This window comes from Macaca mulatta, chromosome 7 (assembly GCF_049350105.2).
Source record: "Macaca mulatta isolate MMU2019108-1 chromosome 7, T2T-MMU8v2.0, whole genome shotgun sequence".
In the NCBI taxonomy this organism is placed as follows: domain Eukaryota; kingdom Metazoa; phylum Chordata; class Mammalia; order Primates; family Cercopithecidae; genus Macaca; species Macaca mulatta.
The window spans coordinates 140,262,745-140,278,687 of NC_133412.1; the positions used below are offsets into that span (position 1 = coordinate 140,262,745).

General features: G+C 36.9%; 1 protein-coding gene and 1 long non-coding RNA gene across 31 annotated transcripts in view; both read left to right on the plus strand.

Moving 5' to 3' along the window:
• Positions 1-15,943, plus strand: part of GPHN (gephyrin) — a 734,546-nt gene that overhangs the window by 648,520 nt on the left and 70,083 nt on the right. For all 30 annotated transcript variants that reach the window (XR_013395171.1, XM_077938281.1, XM_077938262.1 and 27 more), the window contains 2 exon segments: positions 5,710-5,765; positions 15,323-15,442. Coding sequence is in view for 29 of the 30 variants with exons in the window: in XM_077938281.1 (XP_077794407.1) it covers positions 5,710-5,765; positions 15,323-15,442 (176 nt within the window). In the remaining variant the exon portion in view is untranslated.
• LOC144330313 (uncharacterized) lies at positions 1,606-4,408 on the plus strand. Its single transcript, XR_013396364.1, has 2 exons — positions 1,606-3,424; positions 4,221-4,408. It is a non-coding gene; the product is annotated as an uncharacterized LOC144330313 (long non-coding RNA).

Genomic DNA, 15,943 nt, shown 5'->3' on the forward strand with positions numbered 1-15,943 from the left:
CAGAACTAAAAGTGTTTTCTGGACATTAGAAAAAGAAGGAATAAGAGGGAACAGCTTCAGGGTCTTGCATTAAACATTGTTTACATAACGCATATGCCATTAGGGTTTATATTGCTTTTATCACTTCTTTCAAATTAAATTCTACAGGTGCAAAGCAGAAAAGAAAACTCATTAGCAGATATGTCAGAATTATAAGGGAAACAATTCTAAGTCTGTAGAAGTCCTTCAAATCCATTCATCTTTTCTAATGACGTACTGTGGCTTACTTTCTTTTTTTCTTTTCTTTCCAAGCTCTAGGTTCATGTGCTATCATACCTCCACTTCTACCCTCTCCTACCTAAACTTGTAGAATTCATCTTGAAAAACTGCAACTTTTTTTAACCTGTTTCTTTCATAGATATTTTTAAATAAATATAGTCATGCACCACATTAACATTTGGGTCAAAAACAGACTCTTACAATGGAGCTGAAAAATTCCTATTGCCTAGTGACATTATAGCCATTGTAAGACCACATAGTGCAACACATTACGTTTCCTATAGTTAGATATGTTTAGATACACAGATACTTAGCACTGTGTTACAGTTGCCTATAGTATTCAGTATTGTAATATGCTGTACAAGTTTGTAGCCCAAGAGCAATAGGCTATACCATGTAGCCTAGTTGTATAATAGACTATATCATCTAGGTTTGTGTTAGTACACTCTCTGATGATGTTCACACAACAAAATTGCCTAACAATGCATTTCTTAGAATATATCCCCATTGTTAAGTGACTCATGACTGTATCAGGAAGTTAGATAGATTGATAATTATTTTTCTGTCTTTATAAGATAAACCTTAGTGTTAATGTAAAATTTGGACTCCTGTAGTTCACTAATTTTTTATTCCTTAAATGTTCTCTTAGTCTGAATTTGTCTATATTCAGTTAGATCTTATAGTGCTCTGCTCCTCAAAAAGGGTAATCCATGGACCAGCAGCCTCAGCATCAGCTTGTTAGAATTTAGAATCTCAGGCCCTGTCCCAGCCCTACTAAATTAGAATCTGTATATTCACAAGATATCCAGATGATTTGCATGTACACTAAATGTTGAGAAATAAGAGAAATAATAAAAATGACTCCTCTCTTGGTACCAAGAAACTTCTGTGTAGTTGGTTGACTGATTCTTCCTTAGCTAGCAATATAGAGTAAACATTTACCAACTGGAAAGGTTCAGGGTAAGGTGGAGAACATAGTGCAAGTGAGCACATATTCTCTCCACAATTGGTATACTTTCCCCAGTAACAAAGACCTTGCTCCTTAGAATCACTTCAGAGTGCTTTCACATGTGGACTTCCCTGAAACTCCATACTAGGTTTGCCCCAGATGACCTCCCAGATGACCTCCAGCTACTCATTATTCAGTTTATTTAGAGGATTATGCAGAACATTGATATGAGCATTTACAGGAGAAAAGAGAAACACTTCCCACCTAAAACTTTATGAGAATGCCAACTTCATTTCTTTATTCTTTTAACAAATATTTATTATCAACAATGAGCTAGGCACTATGCTAGACAGAATAATGACATAATCTAAGTTATACAGAATTAATCAAAGCAGTCTCTTTTTTTTTTTTTTTTTTTTTTTTTTTTTTTGAGACAGGCTCTCACTATGTTGCTCCGGCTGGAGTGCAGTGGTACAATTTCAGCTCACTAAAACCTCCACTCCCCACCTACCACCCAGTTCTCAAGCCATCTTTGTGCCTCAGCCTCCCAAGTAGCTAGGACTACAGGCACACACCACCACACCTGGCTAATTTTTGTATTTTTTGTAGAGATGGGGTTTTGCCATGTTGCCCAGGTTGGTCTCAAACTCCTGAGCTGAAGTGATTTGCCCAGCCAAAGCAATCTTTCTAAACATTCTTAAGATGCTGACTCAAATTTTGAAGGAAACAATACATATGGATCAGCAAAAAGTATATATAACAAATATAGAACTTTGTGTTAGAAAATATTACTTATTTGTTCATTAATCTTCTAAGAACATTTTTGGAACACATTCATTCATCTACCCACCATTTTGAATACTTAACATATTGAACATTTATTTAACACCCATTGTACAGCAAGTGCCAGGGATTTGCAAATACTATAAGTACATTTAGAAGCTATAATTGATTTCAGGCTACACTGGGGAAACAAAAGAGGATGCTGACAACTCTTGAGGGGAGAGGAGTCAGATATGACTTCATAGAGAAGATGACACTTGAGCTGAGCCTTAACAGCTAGAAAATCTTTAATCAGAAGGCAAGAATAAGAAAAGGATACTTTAAGTAGTGGAAGTAGCATATGTCATGGAGCCAAAATATGAATTATCTTGGTACTCTCAGGGATAGTACTAGCAGTTGATAATAGCTAGAGTATAAGGTATAAGGAAGACATGAACCAAGGCCTCTGCACATATGTTCTCTTTGCACACAATGATGGAGCACTTCCACTTCATGTCTATCTTTTTCCTCTCTCTCCCTCTCCTCCCTTCCCTCCCTATCTCCCTCCCTTTCTCTCCCCCCACCTACATAAACACACACACACACACCCCTACTTAGCTCGTACTCATTCTTCATATTCAAATCAGAAATTCTTTTATCATGCTTTTCGTGACCCTCCAGTGTAGCTCAGGTACTGTAATTGTATACTGTCATAAAATCATGTTTCTTTGCTTTGGAGTGTTTTTCTTAATTTGTATGTATGTATTCATTAATGTGATTATTTGATTAATATCTGCCTCTCCTGATGCATCAGTGACTTTAAGAGTTTTATTTTAACCACACCCATGGGAAGAAATACATTAAATATATTATACATCACAAGCCAATGATATACACACACATATATAACATATATGGTACATATAAATATACATACATACACATATATAAACAAAAATAAGTTTTATGAAACAGGAGTCATCCTTACCATGTGTGTTGAAATATATTTCTATCCTTTTAATTAAAAAGTTCTTCACAAGTTGATTTTACAGCCTACCTCCATTTGTCATCCAGAGTTTGAAAAACCTTGTAACAGCTTGGCACTGCACTAAAATAGAAGCAGTGTCTAGGTTTACCCCCTACTCTCTCTCCAGCCCCTAATTTAACACTTGGGGCATAAAAGACACTCAACAGACATTTACTGAATGAATAAAAGGAATAAAGAGCTTCAAAGGTATTGTTTTAAAAGTGTGATTATCCCCATTTTTACCAACAAGAAAACTGAAGGTTAGAGAAGTTTAGTAATTTTGCTGAGAGTCCCTCAAGCTAACAATAAACAGAAGCAGGATTCAGATTCAGGTTTCTTTACTCTAAAACAATGCTAATTTCCCCCTTGTGCAGGAAGTAAAAAAAGAGAAAACGGGTCAGGCATGGTGGCTCATGCCTGTAACCCCAGCATTTTGGGAGGCCGAGGCAGGTGGATCACCTGAGGTCAGGAGTTTGACACCAGCCTGACCAATATGATGAAACCCCATCTCTACTAAAAAAACAAAATAAAATAAAATACAAAAATTAGCCGGGTATGGTGGCGTATGCCTGTAATCCCAGCTACTCGGGAGGCTGAGACAGGAGATTGGCTTGAACGCGGGAGGCAGAGGTTGCAGTGAGCCGAGATCGCGCCATTGCACTCCAGCCTGGGCAGCAAGAACAAAACTCCGTCTCAAAACAAAAAAAGAGAGAGAAAATATCTAGGTTGCCATAGGAGGCAGCAAGCTGATAATTATTTATCTAGTAGAGAAACAATTTTAAGTAAGTTTATTCACGTTTGAGATGCAGTTAGTGTGGAACTTTGAAAGATAATTGATGTTTTAATTTTCTACAGTAAGAAAATTATCATTTGCTCTGAAAGATGGCAAAAATAATTGGGGGAATAGATGAAACAAGATTGGTAAAATGTTGATAATTGTTGAAGCAATGACTTCTATGTCTGTTGTAAAAACTTTTTTTTTTTTTTTGAGACGGAGTTTCACTCTTGTTGCCCAGGCTGGAGTGCAATGGCACGATCTCAGCTCACCATAACCTCCGCCTCACAGGTTCAAGCGATTCTCCTGCCTCAGCTTCCCGAGTAGCTAGTATTACAGGCATGTGCCACCACACCCAGCTAATTTTATATTTTTAGTAGAGACAGGGTTTCTCCACGTTGGTCAGGCTAGTCTCAAACTCCTGACCTCAGGTGATCTGCCTGCCCCAGCCTCCCAAAGTGCTGGGATTATAGGTGTGAGCCACCACACCCGGCCTGTTGTAAAAACTTCTTAAACTTTTTAAAAAATAACCCATGAAAATGGCTTAATAAAACAACATTACCATAAAACTCTTCTATAATATTTTTTACAATTAAAATTGAACAATATAACAGGATTCAAAAAAAAAACAGAAAAACAAGAGTTTATTAACTTGGATAATATCTATAAAGCATAAAATACAACATCTTGTGACAGAAGGGACCCAGTGTTAATTTTTGTCCTACTTCACATCATGCTAACCAAAACCATTTATGCAAAAAAGGGATGACTTCATTATAAACAGTGTTTTATATAAGACTTTAGAAAAAAATATCACTTTATAGCTACATAAATGAGTAATTAATGTCCTTTTAAAAAGAGAAAATATCATTATTTATCACTATGATTATAAATGTTAAATATTCATATATAATGTATATATTTTTTGTAGATATGCCCCCAAAACTCTGCTGTTTGCAGGTAACGTGAAGGTAATGGTCATGATTTTAAAACATACTAGATAGACATTTTTGCCCCGTCATATTGGTCTGAAAGCCACATCATATGTCAAGAAAACTCTTTAAATCGCCAAGAATGTTTCTTCATCTAGCCATTGTTATACTGTATATATTTTTTAATAAACTTTTTTCATCCCAATTCTGGAATTTTTTTTTCAATTTAAAAATAAATAGCCAATGGAAAATGTGATACAGTACTGCCTATGTATTCTAACTCATAAATAGAATTTTGATATATTATTTAAAAATACTGTGCTACAGTTATGAGACTGGATTTTAGTCCTAGCTCTACCATTAACCAGAAGTTGTTCAGAGTACTTTACCTTTTCTTTCTACCTGAATTCTTTCATTCTATAATTCATTTCCTTCAGCCGTCAAATGAAGAAAGGAATGTTCTTCCTGTTTCACATCAGGAAGCCCAGACTGGGAGATAAATAAGAAAACAGTACGAAGTAGTTAAATTGTTATTGAAAAATTGAGACATATGGATATATATACAAATATATATACACACACATATATATACACACATATATATGTGTGTGTGTATATACATATATCCATGAGTGTACACACACACATGACACATACGTACACATGGATAAGGTAGTATTAGGAAGATCAGCTAGAATAACATTAGAAGAGCACAAGTGTGGAAATTACAAGGTGACAGGAAGACCATCTCCAGTGACACCATGGCACAATTAGTCACCAGTGGTACAATTAGGACCACTTCTATCAGTGCATGTGAGTTGCAGATACCAAACATTAAACCAGTAGTAACAAAGTCATTGTCAAGTCTAGGAGATCAGAAAAATATTCCACTTCTCTAAGTCTTATCAAATAATTTGAGTCAAATTTTAGAATTCCAATTTTAGGTTCTTGTTCCATGCTATAGGTCCATACTGATGTTTGTTCTTGGCTCTGTTCCATCTCACAGCTGCTGATGGCCCAGGAGATCGTTTCATCATTGGGGAATCCCAAGCTGGTGAACAGGTGAGATTGGTAGGCCTGAAAGGCACTGAAGATTTCAGCTTCATGGACTTTGGGTATCTAATTCTAAATTTCTCCTATCAGTGTAGTGGAAATTAGAGAGATTAGTCAGAAAGTTATCAAAGGGATGAAAGTATACTTCCCAGGAGAGCCAAAAGAATTATTTCTTAATTGAAAAATCTACATCTATTAATATATGGCATAGTATTATTAGTATGTCTCACAGACATGCATTACAAGCATTTTCCAGACCTGTGACTGGGTGATTCTTTTTTTCCTGGAAAAAAAAAAAAAAAAAAAAAAGTTCTGAATAGAACAATTTCTAGGTAGTCTTCTCAGACTTCTCCCCAACTTGTGTTACAAATAGGGAAACTTAGAAGAAGTAGATTATTTAAACTCTTTAGCTAATTATTTAATTTTTCTCACTTGGGATCTAGCCAGGGACCAGGTATACATATATTTATATTAAGAAATGAAGCAATAATGGGCCATAATGGAAATACAAGTCCATTTGATGCTTTGAGCCCGGTAAGTGGCCACTTAATTGAAAAATCAGTTAAAGTGGGAAATTATTTTATACATTTAAAATAAATATAAATTTAAGTTAAACAAATATTTATTAGTCAATAACTTGATGAAGAGCCAAGGTCTTCATTTTAAATAAGTATGCTGTTTTAATTGCTATCAGGTCTTTCTTACGTAAACCACACAAAAGGCAATGTCTCTGATTTCCATTTTGATTTATTTAAAGTGGAAAAAACTGAGCAATACTTGCAATACATAGAAGAGCAGAATCCTTTTAGGGTTTTATTATATTTTACATTCTTTTAGTTTCCTCACTCACACCTAATTTTACAGCATTTCTTTTTAGCAGCATTTTTAATGGAGATTTCCAAAAGGTTTTACTTAATTTTTATAGAAAAAAAATAACTCTTTCACACTCATATATCATTGGTTTATGTAATATTTCTTTCCTTCCTTCCCTCCTTCCCTCCTTCCCTCCTTCCCTCCTTCCCTCCTTCCCTCCTTCCCTCCTTCCCTCCTTCCCTCCTTCCCTCCTTCCCTCCTTCCCTCCTTCCCTCCTTCCCTCCTTCCCTCCTTCCCTCCTTCCTTCCTTCCTTCCTTCCTTCCTTCCTTCCTTCCTTCCTTCCTTCCTTCCTTCCTTCCTTCCTTCCTTCCTTCCTTTTTAAGGCATAGCCTTGCTCTGTCGCCCAGGCTGGAGTGCAGTGGCACGATCTTGGCTCACTGTAAGCTCCGCCTCCTGGGTTCACGCCATTCTCCCACCTCAGCCTCCCAAGTAGCTGGGACTACAGGTGCCCACCACCACGCAGGGCTAATTTTTTGTTTTTGTGTTTTTAGTAGAGTTGGGGTTTCACCATGTTAGCCAGGATGGTCTTGATTTCCTGACCTTGTGATCCACCCACCTCGGCCTCCCAAAGTGCTGGGATTACAGGCGTGAGCCACCGCACCCGGCCATATTTATTTAAACAACATATTTCAGTTAAAACTATTGCCACACACTGGCACAAACAAGTTTGGGAACAAACTCAATTGATTCTTAGAGTGGCAGCTTACAGGTATACAAGAGAAGAGTGTGACAGCTTCAAACTTGAAGTGTGCTGGGGCCATTGTTTTGTTTAAGAGGAAATAGCATCTGTCAATCCGGTGAGTTACAAAGGTTGATCGACAGAGCTCCTACCTTATTGAATGGAACTAGAAGAAAACCAAAGAACTTTTTTCCTTTCCCTTCTGCTCCCTTTTAAAGTTTCCTCTTCCTGAGATGGAATACTCAACTGCTACTACCATGCAATATATAAAAACAAAAGTGTCAGCGGGCGCGGTGGCTCACGCCTGTAATCCCAGCAGTTTGGGAGCCCAGGGCGGGCAGATTACCTGAGTTTGCGAGTTTAAGACCAGCCTGACCAACATGGAGAAAGCCTGTCTCTACTGAAAATACAAAATGAGCCAGGCATGGTGACACATAGCTGTAATCCCGACTACTCTGGAGGCTGAGGCAGGAGAATCGCTTGAACCTGGGAGGCAGAGGTTGCGGTGAGCCGAAATCTCGCCACTGCACTCCAGCCTGGGCAACAAGAGCGAAACTCCCTCTTAAAAAAATAAAAATAAAAATAAATAAAAGTGACAAGAAATAAATAAATAATAATTTTTGAAATGAAGGCAGCAGTTTGGCAAACACTGTTCCATGCCTTTCTTCTTTGGCTTAGCATGGATTAACAGTAGAAATGAGTTGAGATATATAGGAGAAGGATGGTACCAATGGTGTTAACCCTAGCTTCCTCATTTTAGCATCCAAAAATTGAGGAGATTCACATACAGCTCTCTGAAGCTAAGTTGGCACTATAGTGATATATATTCTTGTCCATGCTGCACCAAGCTGGATTTCATTACCATGATCATTTTTCTGACAAAAAGAACAGCTAGGTTTGATTCTTTTTTATAAATGACTTGTCTTATTTTGTTTGTTTGTTTGTTTGGGTTTTTTTTGGGGGGGAGAGAGGTTGTTCTTGCTTTTTGGTTTCTGGGTTTTTTCTTGAGACAGAGTCTTGCTTTGTTGCCCAGCATGATCTCAGCTCACTGCAACCTTCACCCCAGTATGGACTCTGTGGGGGGGCTCCAACCTCACTGGGTTCTCTCTTCTGATCCATTGGTCAGCGTGTCTGTTTTGCTGTCTAAACCATGTATTTCAGTTACTATAGCTTTGTAGTATATTTTGATTTCTGACAGTGTGAAGCCTCCAGTTTTCTTCTTTTTATTCAGGATAGCTTTGGCTATTTAGGGTCTCTTGTGGTTTCATACAAATTGTAGGACTTTTTATTTCTGTGAAGAATGTCACTTGGTATTTATATAGGAATTGCAATGAATCTGTAGATTGCTTTTTTGGTAGTATGGTCATTTTCACAATATTAATTCTTCCAACCCAATGACCTGGGATGCTGTTTCTTTCTCTCTTTTTTTGTGGCTTCTTCAATCTTTTTCATCAGTATTTTATAGTTTTCCTTATAGAGATTTTTTACCTCCTTGGCTAAATCTATTCCTAGATTCTTTTATAGTTATTATACATGGGATTGCTCTCTCATTTTCTTTCTCTGTTAGTTTGTTCTTGGTGTATAGAAATGCTACTCATTTTTGTATGTTGATTTTGTATCCTGCAGCTGTACTATATTTATCAGTTTTAAGAGTTTTTGGTGGAGCTTTTAGGATTTTCTATATATAAGATCATGTTATCTGCAAACAGGTACAGTCTGACTTCCTCTTTTCCCCTTTGGATACCCTTTATTTCTTTCTCTTGCCTAAATGTTCTGGCTGGGACTTCCAGTACTGTGTTGAATAAAAGTGTTGAAAGTGGGCATCCTTGTCTTGGTCTAGATCTCAGAGGAAAAGCTTTCAAATCTTCCCCATTCAGTATGATGTTGGCTGTGGGTTTGTCATCTAGGGCCTTCACTGTGTACACTCATTCTTTCTATACCTAAGATGTTGAGAGTTTTAATCATGAAATATTGTTGAATTTTATCAAATGTTTTCCTAAGTCTGTTGAGATGATCATATAGTTTTTGTCCTTCATTCTGTTGGTGTGATGTATCACGTTTATTGACTGGCATATGTTGAGCCACCCCTGCATCCCCAGGGTAAATCCCACTTGATCATGGTGAATGATCTTTTTAATGTGCTGCTGGATTCAGTTGCAAGTGTTTCATTAAGCATTTTTGCATCAAGGATATTGGCCTATAGTTTTCCTTTTTTGTGTTGTGTCCTTTTCTGGTTTGAGTATCAGAATAATGCTGACCTCATAGATTGAGTTTGGAAGAATTTCTTCCTCTTCAGTTTTCCAGAAGAATTTGAGAAGAATTAGTATGAGTTCTTCTTTAAATGTTTGGTAGGATTAAGCAGTGAAGTCATCAGATCTTGGGCTTTTCTTCAATGGGAGACTTTATTACAGATTCAATCTCATTACTCATGATTGATCTGTTCAGGTTTTCTATTTCTTCTTGGCTCAAGCTTGGTAGATTGTATGTATTGAGGAATTTACCCATTTCTACTAGGTTTTCTAATTTTTTGGCATGTAGTTCTTCCTAATAGTCTCTAATGACCCTTTGTATTTCTGTAGTATCAGTTGTAATGCCTCCTTTTTCATTTCTGATTTTGTTTATTTGGGTCTTTTTTTAGTAGTCTAGCTAATGCTTTGTCAATTTTGTTTATATTTTCATAAAGTCAACTTTAATTTCATTCATCTTTTATGGTTTTTTAGTCTCAATTTCATTTGTTTCTCTGATCTTTATTATTTCATTCCTTCTTCTGATTTTGGATCTGGTTTGTTCTTGCTTTTCTAATTCCTTGAGATATATCACTATGTTGTTTCATTGAAATCTTTCTACCATGTTGATATAGGTGTTTATTGCTATAAACTTTCCTCTTAATGCTGTTTTTGCTGTATCCCATAGGTTTTTGTCTGCTGTGTTTCTATTTTTGTTTGTTTTGGGAAATCTGTGTATCTCTTAATATATTTATTGATCCATTGGTTGCTCAGGAGCATGTTGTGTAATTTCTACATGTTTGTACAATTTTGAATGTTCCTCTTGTATTGATTTATACTTTTAGTCCATTGTGGTTGGAAAAAAATTTGATATAATTTTAGTTCTTTTAAATTTATTGAGACTTGTTTTGTAGCCTAATATGGTCTATCTGGAGAATGTTCCATGTGCTAATGAAAAAAAAATGTGTATTATACAGCTCTTGGATGAAATGTACTGTAAATATCTGTTATGTCTATTTGGTCTAAAATGCAGTTTAAATCCAGCGTTTCTATGTTGATTTTCTATCTGTATGACTTGTCCAATGCTGCAAGTAGGGTGTCAAACTCCCCAAATATTATTGTATTGGAATCTGTCTCTCCTTTTAGATAAATAATACCTGCTTTATAGTGGGTGATCCCATTTCAATGCATATATGTTTACGATTGTTGTATCCTTATGGTAAATTGATCCCTTTATAATTATAGAATGACTTCTCTTGTATTTCTTTTTACAGTTTCTGACTTAAAGTCTGTTTTATCTGGTGTAAATGTAACTACTCTTACCTGATTTTGGTTTCCATTTGCATCAAATATCTTGATTGATTTCTTCACTTTCAGTCTATATGTATCTGTATAGGTGAAGTGAGTCTCATGTAGGCAGCAAATAGTTTTTTTTTTTTTAATCCATTCAGCTTGTCTGTATCTTTCAACTAGGGAATTTAATCTATTTACATTTAAGGTTCTTACTGATAGATGAGGACTCCTGTCATTTTATTGTTTTCTGGGTTTGCTTACCCCTCGCTTCTTCTTTCTCTTATTGTTTATCATTGCAGTTGGGTTGTTTTCTATATTGATGCTCTTTTATTCTTTTCTCTTTCTCCTTTGTAATCTGCTGTACCAGTGAGTTTTATGCTTGTGTGTGTTTTTATGATAGTGATTATTGTCTTTTTGCTTCCAGATATATGACTCCCTTGAGAATTTATTGTAAGACCAGTGTAGTAGTAATGAATTCTCTCCATTTTTGCTTGTCTGGGAAAGACTTTATTTCTCCCTCATTTCCAAAGGATAACTTTGCTGCATATAGTATTCAGAGTTAGAAATTTTTTTATTTCAGTACTTTGAAGCTATTATCTCCTTTCTTCCTGGCCTGTAAGTTTTCTGCAGAGAAATCTACTGTTAGTCTAATGTGGATTTCATTATATATGACTTGATTTGGAGACCTTTGGACTTCCTGGACCTGGATATCCATACCTTTCCCCAGACTTGGGAAGTTTTCAGCGACTATTTTATTAAATAAGTTTCTTATACCTTTTCCTTTCTTTTTTTCTGAAACTCCAATAATATGAATATTTGTTCTTGTATGGCATTCCATAAGTCTTACAAGCTTTCTTTACTCTTTTTCATTCTTCTCTTTCTCTCTCTCTCTCTCTCTCTCGCTGGGTATTTCAAATGACCTGTCTTCAAGTTCAAAGATTCTTTCTTCTGCTTTATTAAGGCTGCTATTGAAGCACTCTATTGTAATTTTTTATTTCATTATTTGAATTATTCAGCTGCAGGATTTCTGTTTGGTTCTTTTTTATGATTTCTATATCTTCGTTGAATTTCTCGTTCTTATGAATTGTTTTGCTGATTTTGTTGAATTATAACTAGGTGTTTTTGTTGTATCTAATTGAGTTTCCTTAAGATCATTATTTTACAGTTTCTTCTCCAAGAGTTCACTGATTTCCTTTTCATTGGAGTCTGTTACTAGAGATGTATTCCTTTAGTGGTGTCATATGTCCTTGCTTTTTTGTGTTTCTTGTGTCCTTATGTTGATCTGTGTGCCTGGTGGAACTATTGCTTCTTTCAGACATTCTAGGGTGGTTTTGTAGAGAAGCCTGTAGTTGGCCTTTAGTGTGTTGGTTGCAAAGGGCATGGTGACTTTCTGGACAGGTGCAATGGTGTAGTCTCCATGCAGCTTTTTCAGTTGCATTCAATGTCAGCAATAACTGTGAGTACTTCAGTGGCCTAATCCATAGAAGTTTGTGTCAGTGGTAGTAGTGTCATAGACTGTTAATATCCTTGGTGTGAAGGGTTTTTGGAGTCCTCCTCTTCTTGTTTTCCACACAATAGGGAGAATCAGCTGAAGGGATCCCTCTTGGCGTTAGGTCTGACATGCCCTCCAAGCAGCTACAGTGGCACTAGGCTCAAAAATGGTGCTTGGAGTGACTGTGGAGCCAGGATCCAAAGCTCAGGGTCTTGTGAATCCATTGTAGCACCTGGTTCTTGGGGTTCAGGTTCATTCTCTGTGGCAGAGTTGGGTGTAGGTTACCCAAAGAACCAAGATTTATGACTCTGAGGCACCCCCTAGCAGCTCGGACCCAGGTGCCCTGGTTGTACCTGTGATTTTATACCTAATGGGTAGGGTGTAGTACTGACCAAACTCCAAAGAGAAAGGTTTTGGCCAGGGGAGCAGGGTATGGCCGCAGCTCAGGAACCAGAGCCAGTAGGGCTCAGCAGCAGCTCTGGTCACAGTGGATAAGGTACTGTGTAGTAGTGACTCTAGACCCCTGGATGGCGGGGCTACACAGATCCTTGCCTCAGACTCTGAGGCCAGGTGCAGCAGCAGCAGACACCTTAGAATGGCAGAGCACAGCTGTGGTTCGATCACCAGGGGGACAAGGATCAACACAGAAATGACTCAACTCCCCAGAGAGAGAGGTATCTCAGCAGCTCAGACTCTAAGGGGCTATTGTCTAGCTCCAGAGAAGCAGGGTACTAGAGTTATTTGACCTGTAGGTCAGAGTATCTTGGCTCAATCAGCACTGTTTCCCTAGAATATGAGCGACTACATCAGCTCAGCCTGGGATGCATAGGTGCTCAGCTTGGCAAAGTGTGTGCCACACACTTTCTAAGCCTTGCCGTAACAGAGCAATATGTCTGGAAAAAGGATGATTAAAGATTAGAAACTATCTCCAATGTCTGGATGGAGTTAAGGGAAACCAACAAAGGAATCTGCAGCACCCAGGAGCTAGCAACCATGAGATTTCCTTACCACCTCTTAGTCTGAAGGAGCAAAGAAAGATGACGGTACCTGAACCTGGGAAGATTCATAGCTATGGGAGAGGACTGCCCAACAGCAGCTGTTGCCCTCAGTAGTAGAGATGCCCAAACTATCACCAAACTGCAGCCCAGGAGGAAAAGAGCAAGGGGAATGAAAACTCTACTTCTCTGTCTCCCTTCTACCCTCTAATATCTTACTGACCCCTCCCTTTGGCTGAGTCTCACCAGACGCCAAAGTGATGGGAACCTGTTTAAAATAGTCCATAGAGGTCAGCTTCTGGACTACAGCACAGAGTAGAGAATGATGATGTGATCTGGAGAGGCAAACAGAAAATGAAACAAATCTTTGTCTTTGTAAGGCTTATATTCTAGAATATATAATGTACTTAACATTGTACCTAGCATAGATTGTGGGTTCAATAAATATTAGTTATTGGTAGTATTGCTTGCAGTAATAATATTATGGAGAGAAGATTTTTAAGACTTTTCTAATAAATTTCCTATTTTACTTTGATTATACTTTCAGTAGTAGGGTATTTTTTTTTCTTAACCATTCCCTAAGGGGTGTGTGTGTATATATGTGTGGTTTATTTTACTTTATCTTATTTTGGTTGTTAAAATAACAATGACAAAACATACACACACATATAACATTAAATATACCATCTTGACGGTTTTTAAGCTTATAGTTTTGTAGTGGTAAATATATTCACAATGTAGGGACTTAAGATTTTAAATAGAGTCATGAGTCACTTAACGAAGATATATTCTGAGAAATATGTTGTTGGGCAATTTTCTTGTTGTCCAACTATCATAGAGTGTACTTACACAAACCTGGATGGTTTAGCCCACTACACACCTAGTCTACGTGGTATAACCTATTGCTCCTAGGCTACATACCTGCACAGCGTATTACTGTACTGAATACTGTATGCAATTATAATGGTAAGTATTTGTTTACCAAAACAAAAAGTACAGTAAAAAATATGGTAATCTTATGGGACCACCATCATATATGCAGTCCAACATTGAGCAAACTATCCTTATGCAGCACATGACTATACTTATGAGGCAGACATCTTTAGAAAGTAATCTTTTGGCAGGGGGGGATTAATATTGTCTCAGGATTTTTTCTTAGGGGGAATTTGAAGCATTCCTTTTCCAAACTTCAGTCTAAATCATTGCCCCTGACAAGTGACTTTCAGATCACTTGTCTATCCGATCAAATCTATCAGATGAATCTTACAGAAAAATGCTTTTCCCCATGTTGTAAGAAGTTAGCAGGGAAGGTTCTATCTCTTATACCATCAATATGAGAGCATAGACAATGAAAATCTTGTTTTTCATATTCAAAAGTAATGTTTAACCTAGGTCATTACAGACACTGGAATCGTTTTTAAAGATTTGGTTATATTTGCTCAACTTCTATTATTAATTGATAAGTGAGAATATGTTGTAGAATATTTTCATGTTTTAGAATATTTTCAAAGGCAGTACTTAAAATATTTCTGGCTTGCCTTTATTTAACCAAAAAGTTTAGTTAATAAAGTACTGCATTTCTCAAACATCAGAACTTCAGTAATTTACGAAGGTGATTTTTTTGTAATTGTTATTCATAATGTATGTCCTAGCAAGTTTTTCACTTACAGACTCTCAAATCACTTTGCATATATTAGGAAAATGTACATTATTTGAGAGGCAAAAGTGGCAAATGTAAATGGCAGTTCTTCAAAAGTAAAGCAGAGCACCAAGAAAGACACCTAACAGTTATTACCTTAAAGTACATATAAAATCAGCTTAAATGAACCTAAAGCCTCTTCAGTGTGAGTGCACCTGTTTGTGGGTAACTTTTATTACATGGCCCAAAATGAATAAGACTGTAAGACTTTCTTTTATTTTTTTAATATTAAAAAAATTAACATCCTCTGCAGACTTTTCCTTTGCAGCAGCAAAGTACATCAACTGTCTTTTTCATGTTTATTTCCAGCCAACTCAGACAGTAATGCCAGGACAAGTCATGCGGGTTACAACAGGTGCTCCAATACCCTGCGGTGCTGATGCAGTAGTACAAGTGGAAGATACTGAACTTATCAGGGAATCAGATGATGTACGTCATCACCAACTCTTACTGCACTGTTGTTCCTATGGCAGTATTATGTCACAACCATTTTCTGCAATGTTTGTGAGATTAACCCAGTTTTGTGGGTTGTTTTGTTTTGTTTTTGCTTATGGTGGTATCTTATATTGTCATATATTAGTCTCCAGTAAATAAGAAATTTCCTTAAGCTTGAAAAACTATTGTTACAGGAGGGGTTTCTGTGATCATTTCTGTTATAGCAGAATTTGAACCATATTTGACCCAAGCAGTTTCACATGCAAACAAGGAAAGAAAGTACCTCAAGAAAGAAAAACAGAGATATTAATGGTTGAGATACCTTCCAGAGCAGAGATATTAATGGTTGACATACCTTCCAGCTGAAAATTTTGCCACTGAGACTAGCTTCTGATAAAATGTCAAGGAGTTCATGAAATCAGAATTCACTAGAGAAGCATTTAACAAAGAGCACTTGGGCAAGTTATTGAATATTACACTAAGCCAAGCACTTGA